The sequence below is a fragment of the Hevea brasiliensis genome, chromosome 2 (assembly GCF_030052815.1).
Source record: "Hevea brasiliensis isolate MT/VB/25A 57/8 chromosome 2, ASM3005281v1, whole genome shotgun sequence".
Lineage (NCBI taxonomy): Eukaryota > Viridiplantae > Streptophyta > Magnoliopsida > Malpighiales > Euphorbiaceae > Hevea > Hevea brasiliensis.
Window position 1 is genome coordinate 106,046,295 of NC_079494.1, and position 20,362 is coordinate 106,066,656.

The following is a 20,362-nucleotide window of genomic DNA, read 5'->3' on the forward strand; positions in this document are numbered from 1 at the left end:
GAAGATCGATGCTTCTTAACGATTAAGTAAGAGATTATTTTCAAATTTTTATCTCCCATATATAAAAATTGGATTTTGTTAATGACATTATTAAGGTCATAAACTCTATTTTGTTGCATTTTTACAATTTAATCAATAGCATATAATATAATTTAGTTCAATTTATTTTCTCATGAACTAACATATAAGGATAATTCTTCTTGTTTGTATTTTAATTAGCAATACATGATCTTTATAATTAAGAGTAACCACAAATGGACGAAACGCACCAATAGGAGCAAATGTCATTAATCTCAAAATTTCTACCATTAAGTTCAACTCAAGCGTCAACTTTCTGTTCATTGTTCATAGTTACCGATAAGATCGTAGTATTTCAGATTCTGTCTCGTGTCCAATTCGATACCCAAAAGTGGTGGAGGGGAAAGAAGGGGACGGACAAAGGTGGCAGCGCGGATGACTAATGAGTCCACTGGATATCATTGATGAAAGTGGTCAATGGCATTGAAGGAACTAAAGAGAAGTCGATGACAAAACAGGTATAGACCAGGGGGGGAAGGAAAGAGAGGGACATATAGGTGGCGGCAACATCTCATTATAGAAGGGAAGACTAAGAAGGATAAAAGATAAGGGAGAGTACAGAGGCAAGTGAGAGTATTTTAGGATATGTTTGACATTACTATGGAGAAAATTACTTTTTTAAATATATTAGTTAAGAGTTTTAAAAAATAATTAAAAATTAAATTTGATCAGTTTTAGTCATAAGAACACTAAAATAACAAAATAGTTTTTTTCAAACTATTTTTTTCAACGGCATCTAAAATGATATTTTTATTCAGAAAAACAGTTTCAGGCTCTGAAACTTAATACCAGACAGGATTTTAGACTTTTCATCTATAATTTATAGTTACATGGATAAAAAGACAAAAACGTTGGCAAAAGCAAAATTAAAAAAACTTTTTAATATATTTTTCAAAATATTGAAATAAAAATATTAATAATATCAAAATACATTACTATATAGTAATTTATTCAAAACAATTTCCCTTTTGATCTAAATTCGATACCCAAAAGTGGTGGGGGGGAAAGAAGGGGACGGACAAAGGTGGCAGCGCGGATGACTAATGAGTCCACTGGATATCATTGATGAAAGTGGTCAATGGCATTGAAGGAACTAAAGAGAAGTCGATGACAAAACAGGTATAGGCCAGGGGGGGAAGGAAAGAGAGGGACATATAGGTGGCGGCAACATCTCATTATAGAGGGGAAGACTAAGAAGGATAAAAGATAAGGGAGAGTACAGAGGCAAGTGAGAGTATTTTAGGATATGTTTGACATTACTACGGAGAAAATCACTTTTTTAAATATATTAGTTAAGAGTTTTAAAAAATAATTAAAAATTAAATTTGATCAGTTTTAGTCATAAGAACACTAAAATAACAAAATAGTTTTTTCCAAACTATTTTTTTCAACGGCATCTAAAATGATATTTTTATTCAGAAAAACAGTTTCAGGCTCTGAAACTTAATACCAGACAGGATCTTAGACTTTTCATCTATAATTTATAGTTACATGGATAAAAAGACAAAAACGTTGGCAAAAGCAAAATTAAAAAAACTTTTTAATATATTTTTCAAAATATTGAAATAAAAATATTAATAATATCAAAATACATTACTATATAGTAATTTATTCAAAACAATTTCCCTTTTGATCTAATAAAGTGACAATTGTTGATGATAAGTGATGTCAAGTGACCTAATAATGCTAACACATATTCTTATTCTAAAAAATTCTCATTATAGTTCTCTCATTATTCACGTATTATGTTCTGCGAGTGTCAGAGTGGTTTGCCTGAACGCCATCCACCTCACTCTCTTTTTGTATTGTAAATTTACGTGATTTATGACTAGGCCTTTGAAATCTCACTAACATCAGTATTATAGCTTATATTCTTATAATTATATTTAACGAGATTTAATATTTTAAAAATTATTAAAAATTAAGAATGATCAATTAATTTTTTATTATAAAAATATATTCTCTATAAAAACTCAATGCTTTAATTATATAAATATGCATATTCATAAAAATAATTTAAAAAAAATAAGAGTCAATTGACCCTATTTACAATTATTCATCAGCCACTGTAATGATATCTAAAGAAGAAGAAAAAAAAAAAAAAAAAAGCATTTGCAAAGTTAGTAGACGATCAAACAATAGTGGTAGAACACAAGTCAAGATCCTTTTTCCAAGCCTGAAAGAAACTTATCCACCGTTGCTTTGCTTTAAAGAGCTAAAAATTTTTGCTAAAAGCAAAAAGAGAAAAAGATACGAATACAACATTTTTCCGAATCAAAGATTTTTCATTAAAAGAAATCGAATAATTTGATCCTTTTTGAAGTTCCATTGAATTGGGTTTTACCAAAATAAACACATTTTAGCATGTAGGGTCGACAAGGGTAACATCATTCAAAAGCAATTATGGAAGAAAATAAGCAGTACTTATTTCGTGCTTTATCTTTTTTAACAAAATTTTTTAGAAGGAATGAAACTGTAAAAATTTATATATATGTTCACACTCCATTGAAGGGTAAAGATACTCTGAAATCAAAGAAGATTGCCAACTTTAAGAACAAATTATTTGAAGAACATTCTATACAAGTTAGAGCAATAAGACGTCCAAAATCTAGTGGACGAGAGGAGGGCCACATTAAAATTCCATAACCCAAAAGGGTCCTACAAAAATCCTGAATTGAAACTGATCTTGGATTTTTATTTTCCAATGAATACCAGATTTTGGGCACTTAACACTGTTTAGGATGGCAGTTGGTAGTTTCAACATCTTGTATGCCTGCCAAGTCAAAGTTTCGTACACCACCGACTTTTTTTTTTTTTTTTCCCTCTCAAGGAGGCTTTTTCCCATAACACGTACCCAAGAATGAAAAAAAAAAGGCCACTTTCTCTGGATTTTGATTCTCAAAGTCCCACTTCACATAATGTATATTCCAATTGGACGCAAAAATCCAAGAAATTTCCCAAATGCACTCCACCCTTTCCTTTCGGACGTTGCTTTCTGAATATCAATTTCAGTCTCCTCCCATCAATCTCGCCACATTGGTCACGCACACAGATGCCTAAATTTGTCTCCGCATATTTCTCTTTCTACAAGTGGAGGGTCCACTGTCACCTATGCATTTTTGATGGAGAATTTTCATTTGCTATTCTTTAACTTTGCTTAGAATTTCAGAAAACAAGTAGGGGAGAAGTGGATTCTGCTCATGGGTACTAGATTTATCTACAGTATCAAAACTCAGTTTGATTTTGTTAATAATACAGATCTTGTAAACGATTTTGTGTATGATAATATGTATAGGGTTGTTAGTTTTTTCTGGGGTTTTGTCTGCAACTACACTTTTCATCTGTTTGGTTCGTTGTTCAGACACATCTTCAGGTGTGTTCTATTTGCTTATCTGGGTGTGATTGATCATTCTTATGTTTTCTTATTGCGCCACATTAATGGGTTGTTTCATTTTCTGGCAGATTTCAGAAGGGAAATTTTGTGAACAAGTTTGAATCCAATTCTAATGAGGTTTATCATCAACAAGAAGATGATCAATTTGGTTCAAGTTGCTCTCAGGATTCAGAGACAGATAAAAGCGATGCAGAAGAAGAGAATTCTGTTGTTATGGAGAGTGCCTTGTCGGCAAGCACTAATAGGTATGAGTTCTTGGCTGGGAAAGGCATATGTGGATTCTTGGAAGAACCAAGAACATTGAGCTTTACTGTCCATGAAGTGTTCCTGGATTCAAATAATGATGAAATTTTGAACACTTCAATTTTTGATATCAGACGCTCCACTGACGAGGAATTCCAAGACGTTGGACTAGATGCAGAGGCAGCGGATAAAGCAGAGAAATCAGGGGCCTTGGTCAAAAGTTTTGTCGTTGACGAAGCTTCAGAAAAGAAACAGGAACAAGAAACATTGATGGGAGAGAAGAATTCTGATGAGGAAAATTTAACTTTTGATGATGGAGTCACTGTCGACAGGGGATTTGGAAATCATGAATTAGATACGGAGAAAACAGAGAACTCGATCACAAGTTCGGTCATTGAAGAGGCAGAGAAGCAAGAACTGGAAACATCCACCGGGGAAAAGATTTCTGATAACCTAGAGACGGGTGGTTTAGACCATAGCTCTGAACTTTCGGTTAATAGAACTGTCGGTGAAGTATTTGAATCTGAAAGTCTCATTTTCATCTATGAGGAGAAGATGGAACATAGTAGAGAAGCAGAAGGAGTTGGACCTCAAAGTTGCATGTCGTTGGATGAGAAGGCAGAACATAACAGAGAACTGGAAGCTATTTTAATGAGAGACCAATCCATTGATTCAGATGATGAATATATAGAATTACAACCCCAGAAACAGAATTCAATTTTATTGGATGTGGAAATATTGTCTACAGAAGATTTAAGCAATGTTGATGAGAGAGAAGAAGAGCAAGAACTAGTCCATGAAAAGGCAGAACCAAAATTTGAAGAATCTAGCTTCCAGGAGCAAAAGTACTCTGATTCACCTGTCCAAATCGAAGCAGATTACATGTTTGAGCACCAGGACATAATAGAACAGCTAAAAATGGAGCTGAAACTAGCAAGAACTGGGGGTCTTCCAACAATTCTTGAAGAATCAGAATCTGAAGAATTGGAGACTCCGAAGACGGTGCAAAAGCTAAAGCCAATGAAGATTGAAGACCAAAAATTTGAGCGCAAAGATCTCCTGGATGGGATTCACAAGGTTTACAAGAGCTACTCGGACAAAATGCGAAAATTGGAGATCTTGAACTTCCAGACCATGCACTCACTTGGTGAGTTCACCATCTAACCTTTTTGCCTGTATAAATCTGATCTTTCTCATCTGTGGATCAAACAGATTGTATTTTTGACTTGTATGACATTAGGATTAACAACCGTTATTACTGTAAATTTTCTTACCAAGGTTTCACTGTAAATAGACAACAAGACTAGAATATTCTATTTGGTTTAGCTGCCTGATCATGCTGCAGTTCTTTTTTTCTCGGAAGTGATTTTTTCTGAGAATTATATTGCGTGGCGTGTCTCCATCCTATTTATTCCCATCATTTTTCCAATAATAATGAACCTATAAAGCTATCAATCTACTTTCCAGTAATGAAACTCTGGATGCTATAATTAGTTGGAAGTCCATGTCCTGGAATTTATTGCTAGAAAGCCCCACATTTTCTCTTTGCCCCTTGTGCTAAGATCATTGGATCAATAAATTTCTCTTCTTGTTCTTAAACATCCTAAGAGAAATAGATTTCTCTTCTTTTCCTTTTGTTCAAAGCAACTTATAAAGATACGAAATAAGACAATGACCAGTCCATACTCACGGGCTTTGTGTTCCGCCTTCAGGCTTACTGCAGATGAAAGAGACAGTTCAGTTTCAGACAGCTCGGAAATCTTCTGTTACAGCAGTTATCTCTCTTCTTTCGCAGAACTTATGGTTGTGCAAAGGGACGGCGGTGGTTGATCCAGTGAAGAAGGTGATTGCAGATATGCATAATGATTTTGAAACCATATATGTTGGACAGCTTTGCCTTTCCTGGGAAATACTCCAATGGCAATACCGGAAAGCTCAAGAATTGCAGAAATATGACTCTCAAGGATCCCATCAATATAATCAAGTAGCTGGTGAGTTTCAGTTATTTCAAGTCCTGATACAAAGGTTTCTGGAGAATGAGCAATTTCAAGGTCCCAGGGTCGAGAATTATGTCAAGAGCAGATGTGTCCTTCGTAGTCTTCTTCAAGTTCCTCTAGTTAGAGGTAACGACAATTGACAAATCAATCATTTGAACCATCATAAACCATATTCAACTCTCTGTACTTGAACTGCAGATGATAGTTTCAAGGACAAGGGAAAAAGAGGAGATGACAATGAAGATGCAATTACAAGCCAAATGCTCATAGAAACAATGGAGCAATCAATGCTGGTTTTCTGGGAATTCCTTCGTGCCAACAAAGATGAAAGCAGTGTGATCTTGCAGGGTCATCAACAAGCCCATATTAATCTCCAAGAACCTGTAGATTTAGAGCTGTTAACAGATATTCGATCCGATTTTCAGAAGGTATGTTCTCTAGTCTCCAAAATTTATGTTGATCATAATTTGAAGCCTTGAGATAATAATAATAATAATAATAATAATAATAATTAATTTTCATGTGATGCAGAAGGATAAAAAGCTTAAAGACATATTGAGAAGTGGAAATTGCATAGTGAAGAGATTCAGAAAGCAACAAGAAGATCGAGTGCATCATATTCACACACTGTTCATAGCTCAGGTGGAACTGAAATTGGTTTCTAGAGTTCTAAACATGTCCAAACTAACAACAGATCAATTGATATGGTGTCATGAGAAATTAGACAAAATTAACTTCTGTAATAGAAAAGTTTTTGTGGAGTCCTCATTTTTGCTCTTTCCATGTTGACATGGTGAGTAGTCAGGATTGCAACTTTCTTTCTGTAGATAAATGCTTTTCAGAAGGTTTAAATATCAACGTATACATGTAAAGTTATCATGTCATACATACTACTACGGATTTTTATTGTTTAGACTCTGTATATCATGAAACCTAAACACGAGGTTAATAAGACAACTTTTCCTTTTCTTCAAGCTTATGCTTTATATCCATATAATTGAGACGTAAACTCGCGACATCGTAGAATTAAAATTAAATAATTTAATTATATTTTTTTATTTAATTATGTTTTAGAAAAATATGGCTCTAAAAATCCAACCCATTAAATCATTGAAGCACTTGAAATAATTGAATTCATTGAAACAATTGAAGAAATCTGGTATGCGATTTGGCAAACCAGTATTTATTTTATCGTGAATTGCACTTAATCGACTGTGATTTAATTTTTTTAGACGAATTTTTTTCTTAAAAAATTTATATTTATTAATTGATAAACTTTAAAATTAATAGAAATTTTCCATTAAAACATTCAAAATTTTAAAAAATAATTCTATTCAAGTAAAAAGTAGCAAGAAATGTTATATAATGTCTTAATTTTGCTAATAAAAAAAAATTAAATGTGCTTTAAGATCTTACCTAAAAAAAATGGTGAAAATTAAAAGTCTTTCTTCTTATATTAGAATTCTTATTCAAACAAAAATAATTAACTCGATGCTTACATAGTTTACAATTTTTAAATTTAATTATATAAAAAAATTAAATATTTATACTATTCATTAAATAGTGCATTTACAAATTGTAATATACATAAATATATAAAGTATTTAAGTAAATTAGGATACTTTTAATAGGATTTCCATTTCTCTTAACATAAAACTCAACTCAACTCAACTAAGCTTTTATTCCAAAGATTTGAGGTCGGCTATATGGATTCGCTTTCTCCACTCTAAACGATTTTGAGTTAAATTCTTAGAAATATGTAATACTTCTAGATCATGTTGTACTACTCTCCTCCAAGTCAATTTAGGTCTACCCCTTTTTTTCTTTTTATTCTCTAACCTAATGTACTCTACTTGTCTAACTGGAGCCTCCGTATGTCTACGCTTCACATGACCAAACCATCTCAATCTCCCTTCTCTCAACTTATCTTCAATTGACACCACTCCTACCTTTTCTCTAATACTCTCATTACGGACTTTATCTAGTCTAGTATGGCCACTCATCCAACTTAACATTTTCATCTTTGCAACTCTTATCTTAAACGCATACGACTCTTTCAGTGCCCAACACTCACTATCATATAACATAGCCGGTCGTATGGCTGTACGGTAAAACTTTCTTTTTAACTTATTGGGAATATTACGATCACATAAAACTTCTGTGGCACATCTCCACTTCAACCATCCGGCTTTAATCCTATGACTAACATCCTCCTCACATCCTCCATCTACTTGAAGGACTGAGCCTAGATATTTAAAGTGATTACTTTCGGACAGTACCACTTCATTCAAATTAACTCCTTCCCTATCACAAGTTTGGCCTTCACTGAACTTGTAATGTATGTATTTTGTTTTCATTCTACTTAACTTAAAACCCTTTAACTCTAAAGTACTTCTTCAAAACTCTAGCTTTATATTAACTCCTTCTCGTGTCTCATCTAAATTTTTAATTAGATAAAAAATTCTTGACAAATTATATTTTTTAATAAAATAGGATTTAAATTTAAGTAAAAAAATAATCTAACCAATCAAATTAAAGATTTATTCAAATAATATTTAATTCGTATATTATTTTTTTAGTCAATTAAAATAAAACAAATTTATAATTTAATGTATCAGTTTGTAATTTTAAGAGTAAAAAATAAATAAATATCTAAATTCTTAATTTTTTCATACAACCATATTGTACTAATTTTTGAGTTAATAATACTTAATACAAGACTCTTGCATCAATTTTAAAATATAAAAATTATGTAAGCATCAATTTTAATATATAAAAATTATGTACGGTTAAATTAATTCTAATCAACTTTAAATTTATAACTCCCGATTAAATACTACTAAATCAATTTATAGGCTTGATCTTAATGCAATAAAAATTTTAAAATTAATAATTTTTTATTTTTATTTTATTTAAAATATATTAATTTTCAATTAAAATAATGATTATGATATATTTGGTATCCGAAATAAATTTAAGCCCAAAAATAATTTTGTTAAAATTAACTTAGAATAATTTATATAAAAAAATCAGTCTTAAAATTGTATTTTTTTATATACTTTTTTTTTATTTTAAAATTGGTAATTTTTTTATTCTTATTTTTCAATCTTTTATTTTTAAAGATAATATGAATTGCAAAAATCAATACAAGTCAACTCAACTCAACTCAACTAAGCCTTTATCCCAAAAATTTGGAGTCGACTATATAGATTTGCTTTCTCCACTTTAAACAATTTTGGGTTAAATTCTAAGAAATGTGTAATGCTTTTAGGTCATATTGTACTATTCTCCTCCAAGTCAATTTAGGTCTACCCATTTTTTTCTTTATATCCTCTAACCTAATGTGCTCTACTTGTCTAACTAGAGCCTCCGTATGTCTACGCTTTACATGACCAAACCACCTCAATCTCCCTTCTCTCAATTTATCCTCAATTGGCACCACCCCTACTTTTTCTCTAATACTCTCATTATGGACTTTATCTAGTCTAGTATGGCCACTCATCCACCTTAACATTCTCATCTCTGTAATTCTTATTTTAGATACATACGACTCCTTCAGTGCCCAACACTCACTACCATATAACGTAGCCGGTCGTATAGCTGTACGGTAAAATTTTCCTTTCAACTTATTGGGAATCTTGTGATTACATAAAACTCTCGTGACACATCTCCACTTCAACCATCCGGCTTTAATCCTATAACTAACATCCTCCTCACATCCCCCATCTACTTGAAGGACTGAGTCGAGATATTTAAAGTGATTACTTTGGAACAGTACCACTCCATCCAAACTAACTCCTTCCCTATCACCAGTTTGGCCTTCACTGAACTTGCAATGCATGTATTCTGTCTTCGTTCTACTTAACTTAAATCCCTTTGACTCTAGAGTACTTCTCCAAAACTCTAGCTTTCTATTGACTCCTTCTCGCGTGTCATCTATCCGAATAATATCATCCACAAATATCATGCACCAAGGAATACTCTCTTGTATATGTTTCGTCAATTCATCTAAAACTAATGTAAAAAGGTAAGGGCTTATAGCTGATCCTTGGTGTAATCTAATTGAGATCGGAAAATCTCGTGTCCCCTCCCACTGTGCGCACAATAGTAGTTGCTCCTTCATACATATCTTTCAACACTCGTATGTACCTAATAGATACTCTCTTTTATTCTAACACACTCCATAAAATATCTCTTGGAACACTATCATAAGCCTTCTCCAAATCAATAAAAACCATGTGTAGATCTTTCTTCACATCTCTATATTTCTCCATTAAGCTTCTAATGAGAAAGATCGCTTCCATAGTTGAACGACCGGGTATGAAGCCAAATTGATTGAGAGAGATGTAGTCGATGCTCCACAACTCTCTCCGACAACTTCATAGTATGGCTCATGAGTTTAATTCTCCTATAGTTTGAGCAATTCTGTATGTCTTCCTTATTTTTAAAAATAAGTACTAAAATACTCATCCTCAATTCATCAGGCATTTTCTTTGAGTTTAGAATCTTATTAAATAATTTAGTTAACCATGTGTCACGACTCAACCAATGGGCCGGACCGGCACTAGGACCTAGGCCAGCCTAAAGCCCCCGAGGCCCGTAGTAAGCCTAATTATTCATTAATCCAACTCTAAGGCCCATTTGGGCCCAATATCAAGAAATCAACCGGACGGAGTCCGGCCATAAGGTGGACCTTTCAACGGGGAGTTTTTGACTCACCCGACCTGTAAACAAAATATATCATCAATTGGGGAGCTCAGCTCACCCTCCACATACTCATATCAACATAAAGATAAATGGGAGCTCAGCTCCCTCATCCAGTCCATCAAACATGCATATAGTAATTTTACAGGTCCACATAACAATTTATATTACAGACCCGAATCAATTAATATTTCTAACACATGCGGAAATTCTAGGAGTAAATAAAATTACACAAATATTGATAAACAACCTGCGAAGGAGAAAAGCAGGTTAACCACAATAAAATCCTCCTGTAGCCTGAAAAAAATATTGAACAGGAGTGAGCGTTCGACTCAGAGAGTAAAATATCAATTTTAACCATAATCTCTATAACTATCTAAAACTAATGCACCCTGTAGAGTGAAATGCAACACCAGCAATAATTTCACATCATAACATCAAAAAGGTAATTTGGAGCACTCACGCACCCGGTAATATCAATCATAATATATATGGGAGCTGATCCCCTATACAGCTCTCTTAATTCCAACTGTGCCAGCGAAGAACTCAGCTCGGACTTCCACTTAATAACCAAATTGGGGTCCCAGCGAAGAACTCAAGCCGTGTCTACCCTGAAGGACCGGGTCCCAGCGAAGATCTCAAGCCGTGTCTACCCGTCCTATCCATAGTCCACACCACATCACACGCACGCCAACGCACGCACACTGCTCCAAATTACCACAACAACATACATGGCACTTTCACAGTTATGAATGCAACATAAATCGTGCCTAAAGTTTATCTACATAGATATATGCATATAAGTGATGCATGGGCATGCTTAAACATATAATAATAGTGAAATTACAATTAAAATTAATATTTTACTCACAGACTTGACAACGGTCACTATGGCGGCTGGGCGGAGGAAGAAGGCTGTCCCGGCTCACCTGACAATTACATTATAATTATTTAACACAATTGACTCAATACAAATCATAAAAAGACCAAATACGTCCTAAGTCGTGCCGAAAATTCTGCAGAGTCTCCCCTACACCTAGGACCTACCCAACCTGCAAAAGGGCTCAAAACACACTTCTATATTCGTAACTCATAGATCCACAATTCAATCACATTACACAGCCCCTCCTGGGCCCATCAACTCAGTCATCCATCACAATATGTAAAATTTCAATTTAGTCCTTATAATTGATCATTTTTGCAAAAACTACCCAAACAAGCTCTAAAAATTCTAAAATTTTGCCCCGTGGTCCTTAGCAATATTACTAGGCTATTGCAAAAAGAATCATAATTTTCTGAGCTACCACGAATATTTTATGGATTTTTAATCCTATTTAAGCACTAGAAAATTACGAAAAAATAAGGTTCGGGTTTACCTTTGCCGATTCTGACTTCAGGGATGCGCTCGGGACGTCTGACAATGGGGGGTAGCCAAAACCTCGGTCCAATTCGGAGACTTTTCCGGTAACGGGTTTATCTGGCCGGAAATTCATAAACCCGGACAACTGTCGAATTTCCGCGAATTGAGGATACCTACACGAAGCCCACAACACGGGGGTTAGTATAGAAATTTTACGGAATTTTCTAAGCTCATTTAATGCTCAGAAAAATACTGCGAAGTTCCGTGGGACCCACCGAAAAACGGTGTCGGAAAAATTTGAAATTTATATCGCCGCAAAGCTCTCGACGAGTGGAGCGCTCTGGTACTCTCGGTTTTCTCATGGGGTTTACGGTTTGTGAGAAATCTAGCCCAAAAGTCAAAATGGGCTAAAACTTCACGGGCAAAAATTGGACAAACCGCTATATGGATTTTGGTGTTCTTGGTGTCTATGAAAAGCTCTCGACGAGTAGATGAGTTTAGACACAAGACCTGGTCCGATTGGTGGCCGGATCGGCCGAATTTTGGCCAGGAAGATGAACGGTCGCGCGCGCGTGAGCGTCGCTTCAGGAGCCGTTTTCCGGAGTTCCAGGCGGCGGCCGGCCATGGGGGAGGGGTGAGGCGGCGCGCCAGCGAGCTGGGGTGGCAGGGGAGGTGGCAGCGCGGCAAGGGGAGGAGGGAGGAGAGAGAAAAAGAGAGAGAAAGGGAGAGGGGTCGGGACGCGCGGGGAGGAAGAAGGAAGAAAAAGAAAAGGCCGGTCCGATTCGACCGGTCCGATCCGGTCTGGTTCGATTCGGCCGGTTCGATTCAGGATACAAAATTTTAAATTTTTACTCTGCCTCGGGACCGAAAACGAGGTCCAAAAATTCCTAAAAAATTCCAGAAAACTCAAAAAAATTCGTAGACTCCAAATATATTTTTAGTTTTGCCACGTGGTCTTTAAATAAATTTTTAAAAATCATCAAAGTTTATATTTTCGGAAAATCGAACCCGATTTTTAAAATTCGAAAAATCTCAAATAATTTCTTAAAATTTAAATAAAATTAAAATATCAATAATACTCATAAAATAATAAAATTTAAAATTTTGGGGTGTTACATTCTTCCCCCCTTACAGAAAATTCGTCCTCGAATTTTACACAAGGCAGAATAAAGTACAAGATTACACATTGAACAGATAAGGGTACTTGCTATGCATGTCCCGTTCTGACTCCCAGGTACACTCTTCCACCGACTGGCTCCTCCACAAAACCTTAACCATAGGGATCTGTTTTGATCTTAACTGTCTCACTTGGTAGTCCACTATGGCTACAGGTTGCTCCTTAAATGTCAAATTTTCTTTTAACTCTATCACATCCGGCCGTAGTACATGGGAAGGATCTGGAATGTATTTCCTGAGCATGGAGATGTGAAACACAGGATGAACATGAGAAAGGTTGGGTGGTAGGTCCAACCGGTAGGCAACTGCTCTAACTCTATCAGTAACCTCAAAAGGTCCAATATACCGAGGTGCCAACTTGCCCTTCTTTCCAAATCTCATGACTCCTTTCATCGGAGAAACCTTCAGGAATACGTAGTCGCCTACTGCAAACTCCACATCCCTTCGTCTGGGGTCTGCATAACTCTTCTGCCTACTGAAAGCTGTTTTCAATCGTTCCCTGATTAAAGGGACTATCTCTGAAGTGTACTGCACTAGGTCTACATCATGTACCTTTGCTTCTCCCATTTCCGTCCAACATAGAGGAGACCTACACTTTCTTCCATAGAGTGCCTCATAGGGTGCCATCCCGATGCTGGAATGGTAACTATTGTTGTAGGCAAACTCCACCAAAGCTAGCTGATCATCCCATTGACCTCCAAAATCCAAAACACTCATGCGAAGTATGTCTTCCAGTCTGTGGATTGTCCTTTCAGACTGTCCATCTGTCTGAGGGTAGAAAACCGTACTAAAGTTCAACTGTGTGCCAAGTGCCTCTTGTAACTTTCTCCAAAACCGAGAAGTGAACTGGGGCCCTCTGTCAGATATTATGGAAGCCGAAACTCTATGCAATCTGACTATTTCTCGAATGTAGAGTCGGGCGTACTGTGCCACAGAATATGTAGTCTTCACAGGCAAGAAGTGAGCTGATTTGGTTAGAACGTCTACAATTACCCATATCGAATCATATCCTCGCGTGGTAAGAGGCAACCCAGTCACAAAATCCATAGTGATCATTTCCCACTTCCATTCTGGGATAGGGAGCTCTTGCAGCTTCCCTGACGGTCTCTGGTGTTCAAACTTCACCTTCTGACAAGTCAAGCACTTGGACACGAAGTCTGCTATGTCTCTCTTCATGCCATTCCACCAATAGCTATCCTTCACATCATGGTACATCTTGGTGGAGCCTGGGTGGACATTGTACAGTGTATAGTGTGCCTCTTGCATGATTTCATTTCTGAGATTGTCCACATCGGGCACACATATCCTAGAACCTTGCATAAGGGCGCCATCATTGGCAAACCCGAACTCACCACCTTCACCTTGCTGTACTCTTTCTATGATCTTCATCAATTGTTGGTCTCTGTGCTGGGAAACTCTAACTCTGTCCCACAAGTCTGGCCTCACTGAAAAATGAGCCAACAATACCCCCTCATCTGAAAGATCTAGGATTAAACCTTGATCCATTAACTCATGTACTTTCCGAATCAACGGTCTTTTCTCTGCTGAAATGTGCACCAAACTGCCAGAAGATTTTCTGCTCAAAGCATCTGCTACTACATTGGCCTTCCTAGGGTGGTATTGGATAGTGCAATCATAGTCTTTCAGAAGCTCCATCCATCTCCTTTTTCTCAAGTTTAAATCCCTCTGTTGGAAGATGTACTTCAAACTCTTGTGGTCGGTGTATATATCGCACACTTCACCATACAGGTAGTGTCTTCAGATTTTTAGTGCAAAGACTACAGCCACCATTTCCAAATCATGGGTGGGGTAGTTCTGTTCATGCCTCTTCAGCTGTCTTGAAGCATAAGCCACTACTTTTCCATTCTGCATCAAAACACAACCTAGGCCAACTCTGGAGGCGTCACAGTACACGGTGTATCCTTCACCACCCTTAGGTAGTGTCAACACAGGGGTGGTGGTTAGACACTCCTTAAGCTTCTGGAAGCTCTTCTCACAGTCATTTGTCCAAATGAATGGAACATTCTTCTGAGTTAACTTAGTTAGGGGAGCCACTATCCTAGAAAAATCTTGCACAAAATACCTATAGTAGCAAGCTAGACCCAGAAAACTTCGCACCTCAGTGACTGTTGTAGGCCTAAGCCAATCAGTTACAGCTTTAATTTTCTTGGGATCCACTTGAATGCCGTCACTAGAAATCACGTGTCCCAAGAATGAGATGTTTTCTAGCCAAAATTCACATTTAAAAATTTGGCATATAGCTGGTGCTCCCTCAAAGTCTGCAACACCATTCTCAAGTGCCACACGTGTTCTTCCTCGGTCTGAGAGTATACCAAAATGTCATCTATGAATACGATGACAAAACGGTCCAAAAATGGCTTGAACACCCTGTTCATCAAGTCCATGAAGGCTGCAGGTGCATTAGTGAGTCCAAAAGACATCACCAAGAACTCATAATGACCATATATTGTCCTGAATGCCGTTTTGGACACGTCCTCATTCCTGATTCTCAACTGATGGTAGCCTGATCGTAAGTTTATCTTGGAAAAGAATCTAGCCCCTTGGAGCTGATCAAACAGGTCATTGATCCGAGGAAGTGGATACTTGTTCTTCACAGTTACCTTGTTCAGCTGTCTATAGTCAATACACAATCTCAATAACCCATCTTTCTTTCTTACAAATAGCACAGGAGCACCCCAGGGTAAAGTGCTCGGACGTATGAAACCCTTGTCCAAAAGCTCCTGTAGTTGCTCCTTTAACTCTTTCAATTCTGCTGGTGCCATCCTGTAAGGCGGCATTGATATGGGGTTTGTACCCGGCACAACATCAATGCAAAACTCTATTTCCCTTCCTGGTGGTAACCCTGGAAGCTCATCGGGGAAGACATCCATGAATTCTCTGACAATAGGAACATTTTCCATGTTAACACCTTCTACAGATGTATCTCTCACCAATGCCAAATATCCTTGACATCCATGCCTCAACATTTTTCTAGCACTAATTGCTAACACCAAATCATATAGAGCCACGCTCCTGTCTCCATCAAAGCTAAACTCTTCCACACCAGGTATGTGGAAATGCACCTTTTTGTTCCTGCAGTCTAAAGTGGCATAATGAGTTGCCAACCAGTCCATCCCCAAAATTACATCAAAATCTATCACTGGTAGAGGAACCAAGTCTGCTGGGAGGATCTTTCCATCCACCACTACTGGGCTACCCGGAAAAACCATATCTACATCTATGTTGTCACTAAGTGGGGTAGCTACCGACAAAGGGCATTCTAAAGTTGTAGGGTTTTTACCCAACCTCATGGCAAACACAGGGGAGACAAATGAGTGCGTAGCACCTGGATCTATTAAAACACGAGCCTCATAGGAACAGACCAGAAGAATACCTGCCACAACTGCATTTGAAGCCTGAGCATCCTGATGGGTCAGGGTGAAAACCCGAGCTTGACCCCTACCCTGAGTGGCAGAACCCTGATACTGACTTCTACCTCCTGATCTGCCTCCAAATCCACGTCCCCCTTGTCCTCGGCCCTGTTGGCCAGCGAATCGATCACTGCCATGCTGGAAGCACCCGGATACAACTGACGAGGAACATTTGCAACAGAACCTTGTGACCCCATCTGTGGCTCGCTGAACATGGGGTATTCCCTAGCAAAGTGACCTGGTTGGCCACACCTGAAGCATACTCCTGAACCCATCATACAAGGTCCTGAATGTCCTCTTCCACACTGTGCACAAGGTGCCAAGGATCTGAACTGCACCAGACAGGCTGTACTCGAATCGTGACCACCGCCTGGATCCGCACTCAGTCCGAACCCTCGGGATTTGTGTCTAAAACCACTTCTCTTATTCCTGCTTCTTCCTCTGTAATTAGTTTGGCCACCACTATCCGTAGTACTCATGTGGGAAACACCTAAAGAACCCTCTGCTCTGTTTTTCTTTGCTCTTCCGCTGTCATCCACAGCATAGCTAATCTCTATCTGTCTGGCTCGATCAACTACTACATCAAAAGACTGATCAGATATCATGGCCAGGTTTGCATACCTCCTGTCTAGCCCCTTTAGGAATCTCTTCACCTTCATAGTTTCTGTAGATACTGCTGTAGGGGCATACCTGCTCAACTCCAGAAATTCTGTAGCATACTCATCTACAGACCTGCCATTCTATCTTAAGGCCTCAAAGGCCCACTGCTTTTGATCCCTGAAGCTTTCTGGCACAAACCGATTGATGAACAGTTCCACAAACTGAGTCTACGACAAACCCTCCATCCGAGGTAATATGTAGTCATTCATCCATTGTCTAGGCATAGGCCCCATGACATGCTGCATACACTCTATAAGTCTTCTATCAGTCAACTGCAATTCTATTCCTGCCTGTCTGCAGGAATCCAAAAACCGATATGCATCGTCTGACACATCATAAGTACCAGGCACCAACTTCTTGAAATTTATGATCTGTTTGTAAGATTCCCCTCTTGGTGCGGTGGACTGCTGCTGCTGTGGAGGGTGGACCATATACTGCGCCATCATGTCGATGGTTCTCTGCAACCCAGCTAGAGTAGCTGCCATGGGGTCCATGGGACCCTGTGCCATGAAAGACTGATCCTGAACTGTTGGCAGCTGCTCTTCTACTTGAGCAGCTCTAGGCCTCCTACCCCGCCTCCTCGGGGTAGGCGCTTCATCCTGTGCTGACACCTCGTCAGGCACATCCGGTTACAGTGCAATGGCGCCTCTCCTGTTTCTACGCATTTTCCTGAAATTCAGCAGCATTAGCCCACAAAATTCAAAATTACTCATTACATAGCTCTATAGACTCATATTTACACACAATATATGAAGCAGAAACTAGAAGCAAAGATGACAATGCAAGACGAATGTGGACCCTATTTTTTCTGCATGTGACTCCTAGTAGACTCTTCCCAACACCTTAGATGAACATTCCCTAAGAATCTGGAGCCTAAGCTCTGATACCACATTTGTCACGACCCAACCTATGGGCCAGCCTAAAGCCTCCGAGGCCCGTAGTAAGCCTAATTATTCATTAATCCAACTCTAAGGCCTATTTGGGCCCAATATCAAGAAATCAACCGGACGGAGTCCGGCCATAAGGTGGACCTTTCAACGGGGAGTTTCTGACTCACCCGACCTGTAAACAAAATATATCATCAATTGGGGAGCTCAGCTCACCCTCCATATACTCATATCAACATAAAGATAAATGGGAGCTCAGCTCCCTCATCCAGTCCATCAAACATGCATATAGTAATTTTATAGGTCCACATAAAAATTTATATTACAGACCCGAATCAATTAATATTTCTAACACATGCAGAAATTCTAGGAGTAAATAAAATTACACAAATATTGATAAACAACCTGCGAAGGAGAAAAGCAGGTTAACCACAATAAAATCCTCCTATAGCCTGAAAAAAAAATATTGAACAGGAGTGAGCGTTCGACTCAGAGAGTAAAATATCAATTTTAACCATAATCTCTATAACTATCTAAAACTAATGCACCCTGTAGAGTGAAATGCAACACCAGCAATAATTTCACATCATAACATCAAAAAGGTAATTTGGAGCACTCACGCACCCGGTAATATCAATCATAATATATATGGGAGCTGATCCCCTATACAGCTCTCTTAATTCCAACTGTGCCAGCGAAGAACTCAGCTCGGACTTCCACTTAATAACCAAATCGGGGTCCCAGCGAAGAACTCAAGCCGTGTCTACCCCGAAGGACTGGGTCCCAGCGAAGATCTCAAGCCGTGTCTACCCGTCCTATCCATAATCCACACCACATCACACGCACGCCAACGCACGCACACTGCTCCAAATTACCACAACAACATACATGGCACTTTCACAGTTATGAATGTAACATAAATCGTGCCTAAAGTTTATCTACATAGATATATGCATATAAGTGATGCATGGGCATGCTTGAACATATAATAATAGTGAAATTATAATTAAAATTAATATTTTACTCACAGACTTGACAACGGTCACTGTGGTGGCTGGGGCGGAGGAAGAAGGCTGTCCCGGCTCACCTGACAATTATATTACAATTATTTAATACAATTGACTCAATACAAATCATAAAAAGACTAAATACGTCCTAAGTCATGCTGAAAATTGGGCAGAGTCTCCCCTATACCTAGGACCTACCCAACCTGCAAAAGGGCTCAAAACACACTTCTATATTCGTAACTCATATATCCACAATTCAATCACATCACACAACCCCTCCTGGGCCCATCAACTCAGTCATCCATCACAATATGTAAAATGTCAATTTAGTCCTTATAATTGATTATTTTTGCAAACACTACCCAAACAAGCTCTAAAAATTCTAAAACTTTGCCCCGTGGTCCTTAGCAATATTACTAGGCTATTGTAAAAAGAATCATAATTTTCTGAGCTACCATGAATATTTTATGGATTTTTAATCCTATTTAAGCACTAGAAAATTATGAAAAAACAAGGTTTGGGTTTACCTTTGCCGATTCTGACTTCAGGGACGCGCTCGGGATGTCTGACAATGGGGGGGTAGCCAAAACCTCGGTCCAATTCGGAGACTTTTCCGGTAACGGGTTTGTCTGGCCGGAAATTCACAGACCCGGACAACTGTCGAATTTCTGCGAATTGAGGATACCTACACGAAGCCCACAACACGGGGGTTAGTACATAAATTTTACGGAATTTTCTAAGCTCATTTAATGCTCGGAAAAACACTGCGAGGTTTCGTGGGACCCATCGAAAAATGGTGTCGAAAAAATTCGAAATTTATGTCGCCGCAAAGCTCTCGACGAGTGGAGCGCTCTGGTACTCTCGTTTTTCTCGTGGGGTTTACGGTTTGTGAGAAATCTAGCCCAAAAGTCAAAATGGGCTAAAACTTCCCGGAAAAAAATTGGACAAACCGCTCAATGGATTTCGGTGTTCTTGGTGTCTATGGAAAGCTCTCGAGGAGTAGATGAGTTTAGACACAAGAACAGGTCCGATTGGTGGCCGGATCGGCCGGATTTTGGCCGGGAAGACGAATGGTCGCGCGCATGCGCTGCCGCTCAGAGGCCGCTTTCCGGCGTTTCCAGTGACGCACGCGTGAGGGAGGTGAGGCGGCGCCGCGAGCCGGGTGGCAGGGGAGGTGGCGGCACGGCAAGGGGAGGAGGGAGGAGAGAGAAAAAGAGAGAGAAAGGGAGAGGGGTCGGGACGCGAGGGGAGGAAGAAGGAAGAAAAAGAAAAGGCTGGTTCGGTTCGATCCGGTCCGGTTCGATTCGGTCGGTTCGATTCAGGCTACAAAATTTTGAATTTTTACTCTGCCTCGGGACCGAAAATGAGGTCCAAAAATTTTGAAAAAATTTCGGAAAACTCAAAAAAATTCGTAGACTCCAAATA

At 38.3% G+C, this 20,362-nt stretch overlaps 1 protein-coding gene across 2 annotated transcripts; it reads left to right on the forward strand.

Annotated features, from left to right (window-relative positions):
• The first annotated feature begins 3,180 nt into the window (after positions 1–3,180).
• Positions 3,181–6,686, forward strand: LOC110638745 (uncharacterized). Of its 2 annotated transcripts, XM_021789417.2 has the most exons (6): positions 3,182–3,451; positions 3,541–3,717; positions 3,850–4,862; positions 5,428–5,838; positions 5,911–6,140; positions 6,244–6,686. In XM_021789417.2, exons 1-6 carry the CDS (start codon positions 3,279–3,281, stop codon positions 6,499–6,501), a joined length of 2,262 nt encoding a protein of 753 aa, XP_021645109.2. In that variant the 5' UTR covers positions 3,182–3,278; the 3' UTR covers positions 6,502–6,686. The 2 variants fall into 2 exon arrangements, with proteins under 2 accessions (XP_021645108.2, XP_021645109.2); XM_021789416.2 differs by having other exon boundaries at positions 3,181–3,451; positions 3,541–4,862.
• The last annotated feature ends 13,676 nt before the right edge of the window (positions 6,687–20,362 follow it).